We start from the raw sequence: 17,554 nt of genomic DNA, 5'->3' as shown, positions 1-17,554 counted from the left end.
TCAGATGGTCAGGTACAGGTAGAGATATTGGTGTGCAAAAGAGCAGAAAAGTAAATAAATAAAAACTGTGGGGATGAGGTAGGTGAAAATGGGTGGGCTATTTACCAATAGATTTATGTACAGCTGCAGCGATCGGTTAGCTGCTCAGGTAGCTGATGTTTGAAGTTGGTGAGGGAGATAAGTCTCCAACTTCAGCGATTTTTGCAATTCGTTCCAGTCACAGGCAGCAGAATACTGGAACGAAAGGCGGCCGAATGAGGTGTTGGCTTTAGGGATGATCAGTGAGACACACCTGCTGGAGCGCGTGCTACGGATGGGTGTTGCCATCGTGACCAGTGAACTGAGATAAGGCGGAGCTTTACCTAGCATGGCCTTGTAGATGACCTGGAGCCAGTGGGTCTGGCGACGAATATGTAGCGAGGGCCAGCCGACTAGAGCATACAAGTCGCAGTGGTGGGTAGTATAAGGTGCCTTAATGACAAAACGGATGGCACTGTGATAAACTGCATCCAGTTTGATGAGTAGAGTGTTGGAAGCAATTTTGTAGATGACATCGCCGAAGTCGAGGATCGGTAGGATAGTCAGTTTTACTAGGGTAAGCTTGGCAGCGTGAGTGAAGGAGGCTTTGTTACGGAATAGAAAGCCGACTCTTGATTTGATTTTCGATTGGAGATGTTTGATATGGGTCTGGAAGGAGAGTTTGCAGTCTAGCCAGACGCCTAGGTACTTAAAGGTGTCCACATCTTCAAGGTCGGAACCATCCAGTGTGGTGATGCTAGTCGGGCATGCGGGTGCAGGCAGCGATCGGTTGAAAAGCATGCATTTGGTTTTACTAGCGTTTAAGAGCAGTTGGAGGCCACGGAAGGAGTGTTGTATGGCATTGAAGCTCGTTTGGAGGTTAGATAGCACAGTGTCCAATGACGGGCCGAAAGTATATAGAATGGTGTCGTCTGCGTAGAGGTGGATCAGGGAATCGCCCGCAGCAAGAGCAACATCATTGATATATACAGAGAAAAGAGTCGGCCCGAGAATTGAACCCTGTGGCACCCCCATAGACTGCCAGAGGACCGGACAGCATGCCCTCCGATTTGACACACTGAACTCTGTCTACAAAGTAATTGGTGAACCAGGCAAGGCAGTCATCCGAAAAACAGAGGCTACTGAGTCTGCAGATAAGAATATGGTGATTGACAGAGTCGAAAGCCTTGGCAAGGTCGATGAAGACGGCTGCACAGTACTGTCTTTTATCGATGGCGGTTATGATGTCGTTTAGTACCTTGAGTGTGGCTGAGGTGCACCCGTGACCGGCTCGGAAACCAGATTGCATAGCGGAGAAGGTACGGTGGGATTCGAGATGGTCAGTGACCTGTTTGTTGACTTGGCTTTCGAAGACCTTAGATAGGCAGGGCAGAATGGATATAGGTCTGTAACAGTATGGGTCCAGGGTGTCTCCCCCTTTGAAGAGGGGGATGACTGCGGCAGCTTTGCAATCCTTGGGGATCTCAGACGATATGAGAGGTTGAACAGGCTGGTAATAGGGGTTGCGACAATGGCGGCGGATAGTTTCAGAAAATGAGGGTCCAGATTGTCAAGCCCAGCTGATTTATACGGGTCCAGGTTTTGCAGCTCTTTCAGAACATCTGCTATCTGGATTTGGGTAAAGGAGAACCTGGAGAGGCTTGGGCGAGGAGCTGCGGGGGGGCAGAAGCTGTTGGCCGAGGTCGGAGTAACCAGGCGGAAGGCATGGCCAGCCGTTGAGAAATGCTTGTTGAAGTTTTCGATAATCATGGATTTGTCGGTGGTGACCGTGTTCCCTAGCCTCAGTGCAGTGGGCAGCTGGGAGGAGGTGCTCTTGTTCTCCATGGACTTCACAGTGTCCCAGAACTTTTTGGAGTTGGAGCTACAGGATGCAAACTTCTACCTGAAGAAGCTGGCCTTAGCTTTCCTGACTGACTGCGTGTATTGGTTCCTGACTTCCCTGAACAGTTTCATATCGCGGGGACTGTTCGATGCTATTGCAGTCCGCCACAGGATGTTTTTGTGCTGGTCGAGGGCAGTCAGGTCTGGAGTGAACCAAGGGCTGTATCTGTTCTTAGTTCTGCATTTTTTGAACGGAGCATGCTTATCTAAAATGGTGAGGAAGTTACTCTTAAAGAATGACCAGGCATCCTTAACTGACGGGATGAGGTCAATGTCCTTCCAGGATACCCGGGCCAGGTCGATTAGAATGGCCTGCTCACAGAAGTGTTTTAGGGAGCGTTTGACAGTGATGAGGGGTGGTCGTTTGACTGCGGCACCATAGCGGATACAGGCAATGAGACAGTGGTCGCTGAGATCCTGGTTGAAGACAGCGGAGTTGTATTTGGAGGGCCAGTTGGTCAGGATGACGTCTATGAGGGTGCCCTTGCTTACAGAGTTAGTTAGGGTTGTACCTGGTGGTTTCCTTGATGATTTGTGTGAGATTGAGGGCATCTAGCTTAGATTGTAGGACTGCCGGGGTGTTAAGCATATCCCAGTTTAGGTCACCTAACAGAACAAACTCTGAAGCTAGATGGGGGGCAATCAATATGAACTGTAACTGAGTAAACTATTAGACATTGTTCCGTTTACATTTTTGAACAGTATAATTTGTAAAAAAAAATCCAAAAAACCACTTTGACATTATGGGGTATTGTGTAGGCCAGTGACACAATCTCAATGTAATCCATTTTAAATTCAGGCTGTAACGCAACAACAGTTGGAAAAAGTAAAGGGTTGTGAATACTTTCTGAAGGCTCTGTAAGTGGAGAATAAACTGATATATAAATGAATGTTATTTATTGGGAATGGTTGTCCTTATATCCTAAGATTTTTCTAAAAAGAGAGTGACATGATAGTGACTTCAAGGATGTATTTGTATTGTGTTGTCTGTGCAGTAAAATAAAAGAAAACAAGAATGCGTCAGAGATCATAAAGACAGTGAACATGCTGGTGAGCTCCATGAACAGTGATTTCCTGTGGGATTACATGACCTGCCACTTCTGCACTTGCCTCAGGTAACACCTCTACTAACCCTTATTGTACCTCCTCTGGAATAGTCATAGTAGCTTTAATGTTATAAAGCATATTTCTCAAACATTGTTTAACTGCTCTCTCTCTCTTCCTGCCTCTGTCTCCATAGTGACCTAGCTGACCTGCCGCTACCCACTCTGCAGTATCAGAGTGCCTCTCCTGCTCCCTCTGTCACAGAGATCTCCACCCTCATCATATTTCTAATGGATGTTATCCCTCTGGTACTCTCTCTCTCTCTCTCTCTCTCTCTCTCTCTCTCTCTCTCTCTCTCTCTCTCTCTCTCATTGGTCAGTTTCTCTGTGTCTCTCTCTTTGATTGGTCCGTTTCTCTGTGTCTGGTCCAATAGGAGCTCCATGCTGACATCCAGTCTCAGTTCCTGCCCCAGATGTTGTGTCGCATGCTGCACACGCTCTGCACCCACATGAATACCCTGGACTTATTGGAGCTCACGCAAGGCCTGGACGCCTGCTTCAAGGTGCTCAGTAAGATCCAGATGCCTGTGGCTTATATGGACATGGAGGAGTCACAGACACAGGAAGTGGAGGCACAGGAGGAGAGCTTTGAATATGTTCAGGTCAGACGTGTGCGTGTGTGTGCGTGTGCGTGTGCGTGTGTGTGTGTGTGTGTGTGTGTGTGTGTGTGTGTGTGTGTGTGTGTGTGTGTGTGTGTGTGTGTGTGTGTGTGTGTGTGTGTGTGTGTGTGTGTGTGTTCAGATAAGCTATGACGTATTGAGAGTAGAAGAAAAATGGGAGTTAAGGATGCAGCATTACAGAGATACTTCAGAAAAGACATGCCTTTAGGCCAGGATGCTGTGCCCTTAGGTCAGGATACTGTCTGGGAGGCGATCTGTCTGACCGAGGGATAACATTTCTGGTAGGGTACTGTACTACTCTTGTCTTGATCTTCGATCCTGACTGTACACAGGCCGCCCAATCATATGCTTCACTGTCCATTCAGATGTAATAGTTTTTTTTGCCAAGGTCTGGAGTCCAGCTGTAACATTGACCTGTCTATCTGTCACATAGACACAGCTTCCACTGATCTCTATCTTTGTTCAGTCACTGACTGGACCGTGATGGGATTTCTCCATGAAAATGTATGAATATTTGAGAAGTTTAAGGACAAGGAGATGGTTCTTTAACAGTCTTTTTAGGTCATACTACACTCTCCCTCAATGGTGATAATCTGGTTGGATCATACATTTTCTACCCTACAGTACAATGACAAGGAAAGTGATGAGGAGGATAACGATGAAGATGCTGGTAAGGTCAACGGTAACCATGACAACACAGAACCAGAGGAAGAACCTAAACTGAATGGGGTTATGGTGCACGAGATTGGTCCAGGAGAGAGAGAAAGCCCCTTCCTGCCCCTTCGGTCTGAAGACAGCGGATTGGGCATCAGCGCCTCGCCGTCAGAGCTGCACCTCCTACCAGGGGCGGGCCTGGGCCCTGGGGAGGCAGGGATTGTGAAAGAGGGCGAGGGTGTGTGGAGGAAGGGGGGCAGTGTGGAGACCATAACCCAGTATCTGCAGGATATCCTGGCCTTCATCATCAGCAGGTAGAGAACAGTACCACATCAGGGATACATAATAATCAACTCTAACATACTTTATCTGTCTCTTTCTCTCGCTATACTGGATTCGCTAAATGTACAGTAGCCCTTATCCAGTTAGCTAAACACTAACTGCATCAAACACAAAAGTGCATGTTTTCAGTTACAGTAGTATAGAGCACAGAATGTCTTCCACAATAACTGCACTAAATGTATGAAATAAGGAATAAGAGTAAGTCGCTCTGGATAAGAGCGTCTGCTAAATGACTTAAATGTAAATGTAAGAGTACTCAATCTAGAGCCAAATATAAAATAAAGTTACGAGAAGAATGCAATTGTTTGCTTAATATTACTCAGCTAGGTAACCCTAGGGAGAAATAGCATTGAAGCTAATGCAAAGTAACTAACTCAATTATTAATATTTTACAGAAACATGAAAACTGTGATAAACATTTACCTTGTGTTAATAAACAAATGTACTTACAGACATTGTCATACAAAGCTTATAAAGGATGTTGAATGATTGTAGCTACTCACACTTGCACATCTTACACATTGCTTCACTTCTGAAACTGCTTCCTGTCACATGAAAAAAACAGTTAAATTCTAGACTGCTGAACTTAAACTGCCACTAGGGGGTGCTAAACAAGTAACAGGTCCAGAACACTCCCTCTATCTCTCTGTCTACCTTGCTCTCTCTCCAACTCTCTTTCTCTCTCTGCCCTCCCACCTTCTCTCCCCTCCCAGGTACTTGCTGGTTCAGGTGGAGGATGTCAGGGGGCAGGAGGAGGCTGCACAACCCGACCCCGCTGCCCTCTCCCGTGGTCGGAAGTCCTCGTTCCGGGAGGGCCCTCAGATCACCACCACCCAGATCAAAGACAAGCTAGCCGAGCTCTTCACCCCCAACAAACACAAACCACGTGCCACCTCAGACCCCCCTGTCCCAGACCCCCCTACAGAGAGGAAGAAGGGGCGAAGGTGTGCGGGAGGAGGGGTGGACTGGGGGGCAGGGTACATGCCCCGGAGCAGAGCGGAGATTTCGGAGGAGTGTCGACAGACATTCACGGCAGCGTGCCACCTTCTGTTGGAGTCTACCACCTTCCCCCTGTACCTGAGTGAGGGGGAGAGCCATGGGCTCTATAATGACATGTTCAACCATACAGGTGAGGTCACTGTATGAACTTTTAGCCAATAATAGTTGTTTAGCCATACCCGAATACGGCTTTACTAATAGGGTTGATTTGACTACTGTATGATGCACCCTGATATACTTTCCTAATCGTTGAACATATTGAATGTGAAGTCACCAACTTGTTTTTATCTTACAGTTGAAATGGGAAGTTTACATACACCTGAGTCAAATACATTTAAAAACAGTTTTTCACAATTCCTGACATTTAATCCTAGTAAAAATTCCCTGTCCTAGGTCAGTTAGGATCACCACTTTATTTTAAGAATTTTAAATGTCAGAATAATAAAAGAGAATGATTTATTTCAGCTTTTATTTCTCTCATCCCATTCCCAGTGGGTCAGAAGTTTACATACACAATTAGTATTTGGTAACATTGCCTTTAAATTGTTTAACTTGGGTCAAATGTTTCAGGTAGCCCTCCATAACCTTCCCACAATAAGTTGGGTGAATTTTGGCCCATTCCTGACAGAGCTGGTGGAACTGAGTCAGGTTGTAGGCCTCCTTGCTCGCTCACACTTTTTCAGTTCTGCCCACACATTTCCTATAGGATTGAGGTCAGGGCTTTGTGATGACCACTCTAATACCTTGACTTTGTTGTCCTTAAGCCATTTTGCCACGACTTTGGAAGTATGCTTGGGGTCATTGTCCATTTGGAAGACCCATTTTCGACCAAGCTTTAACTTCCTGACTGATGTCTTGAGATGTTGCTTCAATATATCCACGTAATTTTACTTTCTCACGATGCCATCTATTTTGTGAAGTGCACCAGTCCCTCTTGCAGCAAAGCACCCCTACAACATGATGCTGCCACCCCCGTGCTTCACGGTTGGAATGGTGATCTTTGGCTTGCAAGCCTCCCCCTTTTTCCTCCGAACATAACAATGGTCATTATGCCCAAACAGTTCTATTTTTGTTTCATCAGACCAGAGGACATTTCTCCAAAGAGTACGATCTTTGTCCCCATGTGCAGTTGCAAACCGTAGTCTGGCTTTTTTATGGTGGTTTTAGAGCAGTGGCTTCTTCCTTGCTGAGTGGCCTTTCAGGTTATGTTGATATACAACGTGTTTTACTGTGGATATAGATACTTTTGTACCGGTTTCCTCCAACATCTTCACAAGGTCCTTTGCTGTTCTGGGATTGATTTGCACTTTTCGCACCAAAGTATGTTAATCTCTAGGAGACAGAATGCGTCTCCTTCCTGAGCGGTATGACGGCTACGTGGTCCCATGGTGTTTATACTTGCACACTATTGTTTGTACAGATGAACTTAGTACCATCAGGCATTTGGAAATTGCTCCCAAGGATGAACCGGACTTATGGAGGTCTACAACTTTTCTTCTGGGGTCTTTGCTGATTTCTTTTGATTTTCCCTTGATGTCAAGCAAAGAGGCACTTGAAATACATCCACAAGTTCACCTCCAATTGACTCAAATGATGTCAATTGGCCTATCAGAAGCTTTTAAAGCCATGACATCATTTTCTGGAATTTTCCAAGCTGTTTAAAGGCACAGTCAACTTTGTGTATGTAAACTTCTGACCCACTGGAATTGTGATACAGTGAATTATATGAAATAATCTGTCTGTTTTCAATTGTTGGAAAAATTACTTGTCATGCACAAAGTAGATGTCCTAACCGACTTGCCAAAACTATAGTTTGTTAAGTGGTTGAAAAACTAGTTTTAATGACTCCAACCTAAGTGTATGTAAACCTCCGACTTAAACGGAATGTGTTTCTCTTCAGGCAGTGACGTAGACAGCCTGCCTGTGTGGCTGAGGTCCTTGATGACTCTGTGTTGCCTGTCGAGGGACTACCACGTGCAGCACACGGCCATGTCGTCTCTGCTGGAGCTCATCAACCACTCACGGTCCCTGGCCCTGGTCATTCAGGACAAGACCAGGCGCTACCAGGCCAGCGATGCTAACCCTCTCAGTGGGCGGCTGCAGATGGTCACTATGCCCGCCATCTACCCAGGTCTGCTAAGCACCATCGAGCAGGGCACAGACTTCTACCAGGTCAGGAAACAATTGTCTGTCATGGCAGGTGGCTTGTATTACTGCCACGTGAAGAGGGATCATATAAGGGGACCTTGCTGGTCCGACGTGTTACTGTATAATATGATGAAATATGTCAATTTCCTTACTGAAGATGTCATCTGCAAAACTCACTTGTACAACAGCATCATCACCTTTTATGTCCGCTGCCTATTACCTCACCAGATCAAGAATGTTCGTCATATGATGCTGCTTCCTTCAGTTGATCCAAAAGAAAACAAATCATCCTCACCTCTAACCTTAGAACTCTGTGACCCCATGCAGCGGGTGGCCCAGGTGTTGTGGGGTCAGCTGGACGTGGAGCGTCGAGAGCAGCACACCTCCTGTGTAGAGCTCTTCTATCGGCTCCACTGCCTGGCCCCCTCCGCATCCATCTGTGAGGACATCATCTGCCAGGCTTTATTGCACAGAGACAAGGTACAGAACACACACATATATACACACACTAACAAATCAAATCAAATTTATTTATATAGCCCTTCGTACATCAGCTGATATCTCAAAGTGCTGTACAGAAACCCAGCCTAAAACCCCAAACAGCAAACAATGCAGGTGTAAAAACACGGTGGCTAGGAAAAACTCCCTAGAAAGGCCAAAACCTAGGAAGAAACCTAGAGGAACCGGGCTATGTGGGGTGGCCAGTCCTCTTCTGGCTGTGCCGGGTAGAGATTATAACAGAACATGACCAAGATGTTCAAATGTTCATAAATGACCAGCATGGTCGAATAATAATAAGGCAGAACAGTTGAAACTGGAGCATCAGCATGGCCAGGTGGACTGGGGACAGGAAGGAGTCATCATGTCAGGTAGTCCTGGGGCATGGTCCTAGGGCTCAGGTCCTCCGAGAGAGAGAAAGAAAGAGAGAATTAGAGAGAGCATATGTGGGGTGGCCAGTCCTCTTCTGGCTGTGCCAGGTGGAGATTATAACAGAACGTGGCCAAGATGTTCAAATGTTCATAAATGACCAACATGGTTGAATAATAGTAAGGCAGAACAGTTGAAACTGGAGCAGCAGCATGGCCAGGTGGACTGGGGACAGGAAGGAGTCATCATGTCAGGTAGTCCTGGGGCATGGTCCTAGGGCTCAGGTCCTCCGAGTTAGAGAAAGAAACAAGACTAACAAGATTCTACTGTACTATCAAGACAAACTGTGCACTACACACCTACAGCAAAGATCCATCCTATACCACTATAGCAGGGGTCGGCAAAAGGCAGCCCACGGGCCAAAACCCGCCCACAAGTTAATTGTTTAGGCCCCCCAAAGTTTTTTGTTAAACAAATAATATATATGTTTTGGTAAGATACTGTAAAATCTCCTGGAATTAATCTAAAAATGTGTTTAATTTAGGAAATCTTTTCCCAATAGAGTTTTCCCGGTGTTTTACAAATGTTCCATCCCGGGGATAAATCAGTTTTCTCCCAGGTAATCTGGTATTTCCTACCAAAACCGGAAGTGCCATTCTAAAGCATATAAATATGTCTGGATTTCATTCAAGCTTTGATCAGCATGAAAATTCAAACCTGATCCTACCTGAGCCTGATGAGTCATACACTAAAGACATTTTATGTACCCTACATTAGACATTTTATGTACCCTACATTAGACATTTTATGTACCCTACATTAGACATTTTATGAGCCCAAAGAAGCCCAAATTATTGTGCCGTCATCCAATACATAGCCCATGGTGACCCTGCTTATAGTCTAGCTTTTTCCGGGACTCCGAGCTAAGGAGTGTTTTTTAAGGAGAGGCCAGCAGAGCGCAGATGCGTATTGAGCAAGAGGCTATAAGTTATAACTGTATGCATAACCTTTCATTCATGAGCTAAAAATAAGGCTTAATAAGAGGTAGGCTAGGACATCTATATATTTATCTTTCTATCGTGAACAGGAATATCTATTTTATATTTTGATTGGAATTGAAGGAGAGAGAAAACGACAGAGTGCTCAAGTGCGCACTGATTTAAAGCAATTATATTAGAGTGTTAGGCTGTTTTAAAACTCTGCAGAGCAAATATCCCAAAATGATCTTTAGGCTACAATTAAAAAGTAAGGTGACCCCTTGGTGATGTGTAAATGAGTCCTTATATTATATACTGTAGCATAGGCTTTGCTGTAGCAAATTTAGGCTTGTCACAAGAAAATAAGTTACTATGAGAAGATGATACATGTTTTGTGAACTGCGCTCCATAGCTTAATGAGATGCACTCTGTCCCCACCCTGAGCGTTGATGATAGATAAATTAATGAAAATAATAATCTGCATTAACTTTATTTAAGTCGGTTAAGAACAAATTCTTATTTACATTGACAGCCTACCAAAAGGCCTCCTGTGGGGAAGGGTATTACAACATGGCAACACAACATGGCAACAACATGGTAGCAACACAACACGGTAGCAACATGGTAGCAACACGGTAGCAACACAACATGACAACAACATGGTAGCAACACAACATGGCCACAACATGGTAGCAACACAACATGGCCACAACATGGTAGCAACACAACATGGCCACAACATGGTAGCAACACAATATGGCCACAACATGGTAGCAACACAACATGGCAACAACATGGTAGCAACACAACACGGTAGCAACATGGTAGCAACACGGTAGCAACACAACATGGTAGCAACACAACATGGCCACAACATGGTAGCAACACAACATGGCCACAACATGGTAGCAACACAACATGGCCACAACATGGTAGCAACACAACATGGCAACAACATGGTAGCAACACAACATCGCAACAACATGGTAGCAACACAACATGGCAGCAACAAGCATCCCCCTCCCCCCAAAAAGAGAGACGTGATCAATGTAATCAAGGTGTGAAATACAATCTCATTTTGGGAACTAGGGTTGAATAGATTTTCAAATACAATCTCATTTTGGGAACTAGGGTTGAATAGATTTTCAAATAAAATCTCATTTTGGGAACTAGGGTTGAATAGATTTTCAAATAAAATCTCATTTTGGGAACTAGGGTTGAATAGATTTTCAAATAAAATCTCATTTTGGGAACTAGGGTTGAATAGATTTTCAAATACAATCTCATTTTGGGCTCTGTTGTGGTCAATTTGTAGTGTATCATTTATAATTTTGTTCCGGCCCCCCAACCATCCACTCCGACAGAAATCTAGTTGCCTACCCCTGCCCTACAGCATCCCTAACACATTTAAACAAGGGCATGTAACTAAGAAACCCAGTTTTACACATATCCACTTTACATTGACTAGGAACAAATACATGAAGCCATGCTCATATGATATGACTAAGAGCAAGTTATCCTGTTAACTAACATGTAAATGACGTGTGTGTGTGTGTGTGTGTCCCTCAGGCTGTACGGTTGGAGGCCCTACACAGGTTCTCAGTGCTGTGGCACCTGACCAGGGACATCCAGTCAAACCGGACCATGTCTCTGAACCGCTCATTTGACCGGTGAGTACAGAGCTGAAGTGAGGTCAGTGGTTTACTACTACATCACTCTTTACTACCATGGTGAACCTGTTCTCCGTTTCCTCAGATTGCGGAGATGGGATGTGTATCTATCTCCTTATCTCTCTCCTCTCTCTCTCTCTCTCTCTGGTCACCATTTAAGATTGCGTGTGTCTCTCAGCTCTCTATGACTGACTGTGTATCTCTGTCCCAGGTCTCTGTGTGTGGTGGTGGACTGTCTGAACAGCCCAGATGGTTCTGTGAGTGCTGCAGCCCAGTGCTGGCTGGTCAGGGCTCTCTCCCTGCAGGACGTGGTCCGCATCCTGGAGCCTGTTCTGCTGCTGCTGCTCCACCCCTCCACCCAGCGCTGCACCATCCAGAGTGTCAAACAGAACCTCACCACAGGTATGTGTGTGTTTTGATGGGTGGAGTGGAGATTGTTGGAGTGTTTAGGGATGTTGCTCTCCTAGTGTGTTTGTTTGTGTGTGCGTGTTTTGATATGCTCAGAAATATCTTTCTCTCTGTAGATATACTGAAAGATTTAAAGAGCAGAATTCGAAGCACTACCAACGGTTACACGAACGCCATAACAACCAGCACCCAAACAGATGAAGGTACACTGGGTCACATGATCCTGGTGGACCGGGAGGCCCTGTGGGGGGAGCTAGAGCATGACCCGGAGACAACCAAACCACCGGCCGACTCCACGGGGGTGTCTCGCAGCGATAGCGAAGCTACAGAGGAAGAAGACGAACCGGAGGAAGTGGAGGAGGAGGAGAGTGTACACACCGAGTCGAGCGGCGCCCAGGTCTCCACTGAGAACTCTAGCTCTGGCTCTGCCCCTTACTGTAGTAGTGTAGAAGAAGGAAGCATGGTCAATGGCTTGAGGAGGATGGAATCGGAACACACGCAGGCGTCTGATTCGCTGTCGAGCGAGGAGGAGGAGGACTTGGAGCTTGAAGCCATGGCTCGGTCACGTCTCCTCAAACAGGAACGCGAGAAGCGGGAAGCCATCGACTCTATGTTCCGCCATGTTCTGCTGTACTCTGTGGCCGGCGGCTGGCCCCGTCTGCTCCACGGCCTGGCATTGCTGGACAGCCTGTTGAGGAGCAGTGCCCAGCAGCCTCTAGTGAATGCCCTCTCCTCCACCTCCCTGGACACCAGCACAGCTGCACACCTCAATCTGGTCTCCAACCTGCTCCAGCGCCACCAGCAGGCCCAGGACGGAAGAGGCTTCTACGGACGCCTACTCTCGCCCTCCAGTCCCCTCTCCCTGCTCATCGAGCTGATGGTGTCCCTGTGCCTGAAGTTCCTGCGCTCCCACTACCCATCCTACCTCACTCTGGACCCCAGGGAGCTGCAGGGGAACAGGGAGGTCCAGGTGAAGAGCGTGGGGGTGCTGACCCGCCTGGTGACCCAGCTGGGGATCGTTGCGCGGGGCCAGGGAGACACCTCCACGCAAGGGGAGGCTGGCGTCAGCCCAGAGCCCATCTGTAAGCTGCTGGCCAGGTGTAAGGTGCAGCAGTACGCCCTCCTCACCCTCTCAGCCTCCATGTACATTAGCCAGAGAGGAACGGAGAAGGGCTCTGCCATAGGGGGTGTAGATCTGTTAGATGAACAGGTAGGTCTGTCTGAGGAGAGCCTGGTGAATCTGGGAGGGGCAGGGGGACAAGAGCAGTACCCCTTACAGATGGAGCTGCTCAAGCTCCTACAGGCCCTCATCGTCCTGGAGTACCACGTGTGGCCAGGGGAGTCTGGTTCGACCCTGCACTCCGATGAGCCCCGTGACTCCCCTGCCCCCTCAGCACTAGCACGGGAATGGCAGACAGCGGTTCTGTTCCAACAGTCCATCAAGGCAGCTCAGTACGTCCAAACCCAGCCCATCACAGCCCAGGGGATGTTTGTGTCTGCTGCAGCCCGGGCTTTGCAGCCGCAGTACGGCTATGCCATGCACCCCCACTGGGTGGCGCTGCTTTGCTCGTCTCTGCCCTACCTGGGGCGCTCGCTGGGCATCATCGTGGCTCCTCTCATCACTCAGATGTGCAGGAACCTGGACGAGCTGGTCAAACAGTACAATCACGACGGGGGGAAGGCTACACAGAGTCTGATTGGCAGGAAGGAGAACATCGCTCCTGATTATCCTCTCACCCTACTGGAGGGACTGACCACACTCACTCACCACTGTCTACTGGACAACAAGAAGGTGAGGCACACTCACACATATCCATGCAGTCTGCTGATTTGGCTACATGTAGGTGGATCACTGTGCCACACACTTAGACACACACAGTTGAATGCAGAAAACTTTAAAATGTTTCTCTCCCGCCCTCTCAGTCCCTGGTGGCTTGTGACCCTGCAGACGTCCGGAACGCCCGCAACGCTGTGATTGAGGAGCTGCCGCACATGCTCAGTAGCATGGCTCTGCTGTGGGGTGTGGTCAAGAGGGAGGAATCCCAGAGTAGGAGCTCAGAATATTCCCAGACCGCCAGACACACCTCTACTTCTGTCTACTTCAGGAGCTCCAAGGTATGTGTGTGTGTGCATTCTTATGGATGCTATGATGTGTTTTGCATGTGCATTTGTGTGTCACACTCTGATGGTACTACTCTGTGTGTGTGTGTGTGTGTGTGTGTGTGTGTGTGTGTGTGTGTGTGTGTGTGTGTGTGTGTGTGTGTGTGTGTGTGTGTGTGTGTGTGTGTGTGTGTGTGTGTGTGTGTGTGTGTGTGTGTGTGTGTGTGTGTGTGTGTGTGTATAGACCTTGAGACAGCGTGTGTTGGAGTTCCTGACTCCTCTGACGGGGCAGTACGGGGTACAGCTAATGGCCTCAGTGGGAGCTGTGTGGAGCAGCCGGAGGAACAGGAGGGGACACACCAAAAACAAAGTGAGTGCTTTAAAACATCATTATTTATTTAGCAATAAGCGGGTGGGACATGTAGGCTACACACATACACTACATGGCTAAAAGTATGTAGACACCTGCTCATCAAACATCGCATTCCAAAATCATGGGTATTAATATAGAGTTGGTCACCGCTTTGCCGCTATAACAGCCTTCACTCTTCTGAGAAGGCTTTCTACTAGATGTTGGAACATTGCTGCGGAGACTTGCTTCAATTCAGCCACAAGAGCATTGGTGAGGTCGGTCACTGATGTTGGGCGATTAGGCCTGGCTCGCAGTCTGCGTTCCAATTCATCCCAAAGATGTTCGATGGGGTTGAGGTCAGGGCTCTGTGCAGGCCAGTCAAGTTCTTCCACACCGATCTCGACAAACCATTTCTGTATCGACTTTGCTTTGTGCACAGAGGCATTGTCATGCTGAAACAGGAAAGGGCCTTCCCCAAAATGTTGCCACAAAGTTGGAACAGTTCTTGTGCTGACGTTACTTCCAGTGGCAGTTTGGAACTTGGTAGTGAGTATTGCAACTGATGACAGACAATTTTTACCCGCTTCAGTACTCGGCGGTCCCGTTCTGTGAGCTTGAGTGGACTTCTCAGCAGAGCCGTTGTTGCTCAAAGGCATTTCCACTTCACAATAACAATACTTACAGTTGACCAGGTAGAGCAGAAATTGAACGAACTGACTTGTTGGAAAGGTTGCATCCTTTGACGGCGTTACATTGAAATTCACTGAGCTTTTCAGTAAGGCCATTCTACTGTCAATGTTTCTATTTGGAGATTGCATGGCTGTGTGCTTGATTTTAAATTTCAGAATCCACTAATTTGAAGGGGTGTCCACATATTTCTGTATATATAGTGTACCTTCCATCACACACCCCTGTTTACATGACAACAAGAAGGTGACACACAGTCATTCCTCTCTTTCTCCCTCTCACTCTCTCTTTCTTCCCCCCCTATCTCAATCTAGATCTTACCTGTGGCCAGTGAGTCTCGTCTGACCATCGTGGATCTGGTGAAGTCCCTGGGCACTCTCAGTACAGAACATATCCTGCAAATGGTCAAAGAGGTGGTGAAAAAACCCCACCAGATCAAACGAGACCAGGTACACACACATACACCTAAACATTTGACTGTTTAACCCAGAGATCAATGACACGGTGGTAATGTGAAGGTCATAGTTGATGCAAGTCCCTTTGTTTCCTTCCTCTGTGTGGCAGAAGTCCACCCTCGTAGACATCCCCATGCTACAGTTCAGCTATGCCTACATTCAGAGGTAACAAACTACAACAACAACACAGAGATTCACAGTGTCATGTAGTTAGTAATACACTTTAGTTCTTGCCTATATGTGATGGCATTTAAAAGTGTTTCACCTTCCTCCTCTCCCTGTGTGTGGTAGTATTCCGGCACAGGCGCTCCAGGAGAACATGGCGCCCCTCCTCACTCTTCTCAGAGAGTCTGTGCAGCTCAACCTGGCCCCGCCCGGACACTTCCTGCTGCTGGGGTGAGTCAGCAACTTCCTGTCTGTCTGACACATGTACTGTTATTTGTTGTCCAATGTCCATAAACCATTATCAGCAGTGGTGGGAAAAGTACCCAACTGTCATACTTGATTAAAAGTAAAGATACCTTAAAGTGAAAGTCACTCAGTAAAATATTACTTGAGTAAAAGTATTTGGTTAAATAAATTCAGCAAAAAAAGAAATGTCCCTTTTTCAGGACCCTGTCTTTCAAAGATAATTCATACAAATCCAAGTAACTTCACAGATCTTCATTATAAAGGATTTAAACACTGTTTCCCATGCTTTTCAATGAACCATAAACAAATAATGAACATGCACCTATGGAAGGTCGTTAAGACACTAACAGCTTACAGACGGTAGGCAATTAAGGTTACAGTTATGAAAACTTAGGACACTAAAGAGGCCTTTCTACTGACTCTGTAAAAACACCAAAAGAAAGATGCCCTGGGTCCCTGCTCATCTGCGTGAACATGCCTTAGGCATGCTGCAAGGAGGCATGAGGACTGCAGATGTGGCCAGGGCAATAAATTCCAATGTCCATATTTGTGAGATGCCTAAGACAGGGCGGACAGGTCCTTGTCCTCACAGTGGCAGACCACGTGTAACAACAACTGCACAGGATCGGTACATCCAAACATCACACCTGCTGGACAGGTACAGGATTGCAACAACAACTGCCCGAGTTTTAACGAGAACGCACCATCTCTCCATCAGTGCTCAGACTGTCCTCAATAGGCTGAGAGGGCTGGACTGAGGGCTTGTAGGCCTGTTGTAAGTAGGGTTCATCACCGGCAACAACGTCGCCTATGGGCACAAACCCACCACCGCTGGACCGGACAGGACTGGCAAAAAGTGCTCTTCACTGACGAGTTGCGGTTTTGTCTCACATGGGGTGATAGTCGGATTCTCGTTTATCGTCGAAGGAATGAGTGTTACACCGAGGCCTGTACTCTGGAGCGGGATCGATTTGGAGGTGGAGGGTCCATCATGGTCTGGGGCGGTGTATCACAGCATCATCGGACTGAGCTTGTTGTCATTGCAGGCAATCTCAACGCTGTGCATTACAGGGAAGACATCGTCCTCCCTCATGTGGTACCCTTCCTGCAGGCTCATCCTGACATGACCCTCCAGCATGACAATGCCAGCAGCCATACTGCTTGTTCTGTGTGTGATTTCCTCCAGTGTTCTGCCATGGCCAGCGAAGAGCCCAGATCTCAATCCCACTGAGCACATCTGGGACCTGTTGGATCGGAGGGTGAGGGCTAGGGCCATTCCCCCCCAGAAATGTCCGGGAACTTGCAGGTGCCTTGGTGGACGAGTGGGGTATAATCTCACAGCATGAACTGGCAAATCTGGTGCAGTCCATGAGAAGGAGGTGCACTGCAGCTGGTGGCCACACCAGATACTGACTGTTACTTTTGATTTTGACCCCCCCCCCCCCCCCCCCCTTCAGGGACACATTATTCCATTTCTGTTAGTCACATGTCTGTGGAACTTGTTCAGTTTATGTCGCAGATGTTGAATCTTGTTATGTTTATACAAATATTTACACATGTTAATTTTGCTAAAAATAAACGCAGTTGACAGTGAGAGGACGTTTCTTTTTTTGCTGAGTTTATACTTAAGTATCAAATGGAATAGTAATTGCTAAAATATACTTCATATACTAATATACCTAAGTTAAAGTATAAATCATTTCAAATTTCTTATATTAAGCAAACCAGATGGCACAATTTTTTAAAATATATTTTTGACAGATAGCCAGGGGCACATTCAAACACTCAGACATCATTTACAAACTAAGTATGTGTGTTTAGTGAGTCTGCCAGATCAGAGG

At 46.9% G+C, this 17,554-nt stretch overlaps 1 protein-coding gene across 1 annotated transcript in view; it reads left to right on the top strand.

Annotated features, from left to right (window-relative positions):
* Positions 1–17,554, top strand: part of LOC124045829 (protein dopey-2-like) — a 46,916-nt gene that overhangs the window by 19,943 nt on the left and 9,419 nt on the right. Inside the window, 15 exon segments of the mRNA XM_046365518.1 lie at positions 2,916–3,035; positions 3,161–3,272; positions 3,398–3,625; positions 4,268–4,611; positions 5,353–5,768; positions 7,539–7,810; positions 8,114–8,266; positions 11,200–11,300; positions 11,512–11,702; positions 11,825–13,500; positions 13,632–13,823; positions 14,053–14,178; positions 15,162–15,296; positions 15,412–15,467; positions 15,594–15,698. Coding sequence (XP_046221474.1) covers positions 2,916–3,035; positions 3,161–3,272; positions 3,398–3,625; positions 4,268–4,611; positions 5,353–5,768; positions 7,539–7,810; positions 8,114–8,266; positions 11,200–11,300; positions 11,512–11,702; positions 11,825–13,500; positions 13,632–13,823; positions 14,053–14,178; positions 15,162–15,296; positions 15,412–15,467; positions 15,594–15,698 — 4,227 coding nt within the window.

This window comes from Oncorhynchus gorbuscha, linkage group LG01 (genome assembly GCF_021184085.1).
Source record: "Oncorhynchus gorbuscha isolate QuinsamMale2020 ecotype Even-year linkage group LG01, OgorEven_v1.0, whole genome shotgun sequence".
Lineage (NCBI taxonomy): Eukaryota > Metazoa > Chordata > Actinopteri > Salmoniformes > Salmonidae > Oncorhynchus > Oncorhynchus gorbuscha.
The sequence above is the reverse complement of the archived record's forward strand: the minus strand, read 5'-3'. Positions and strand labels throughout refer to the sequence as shown.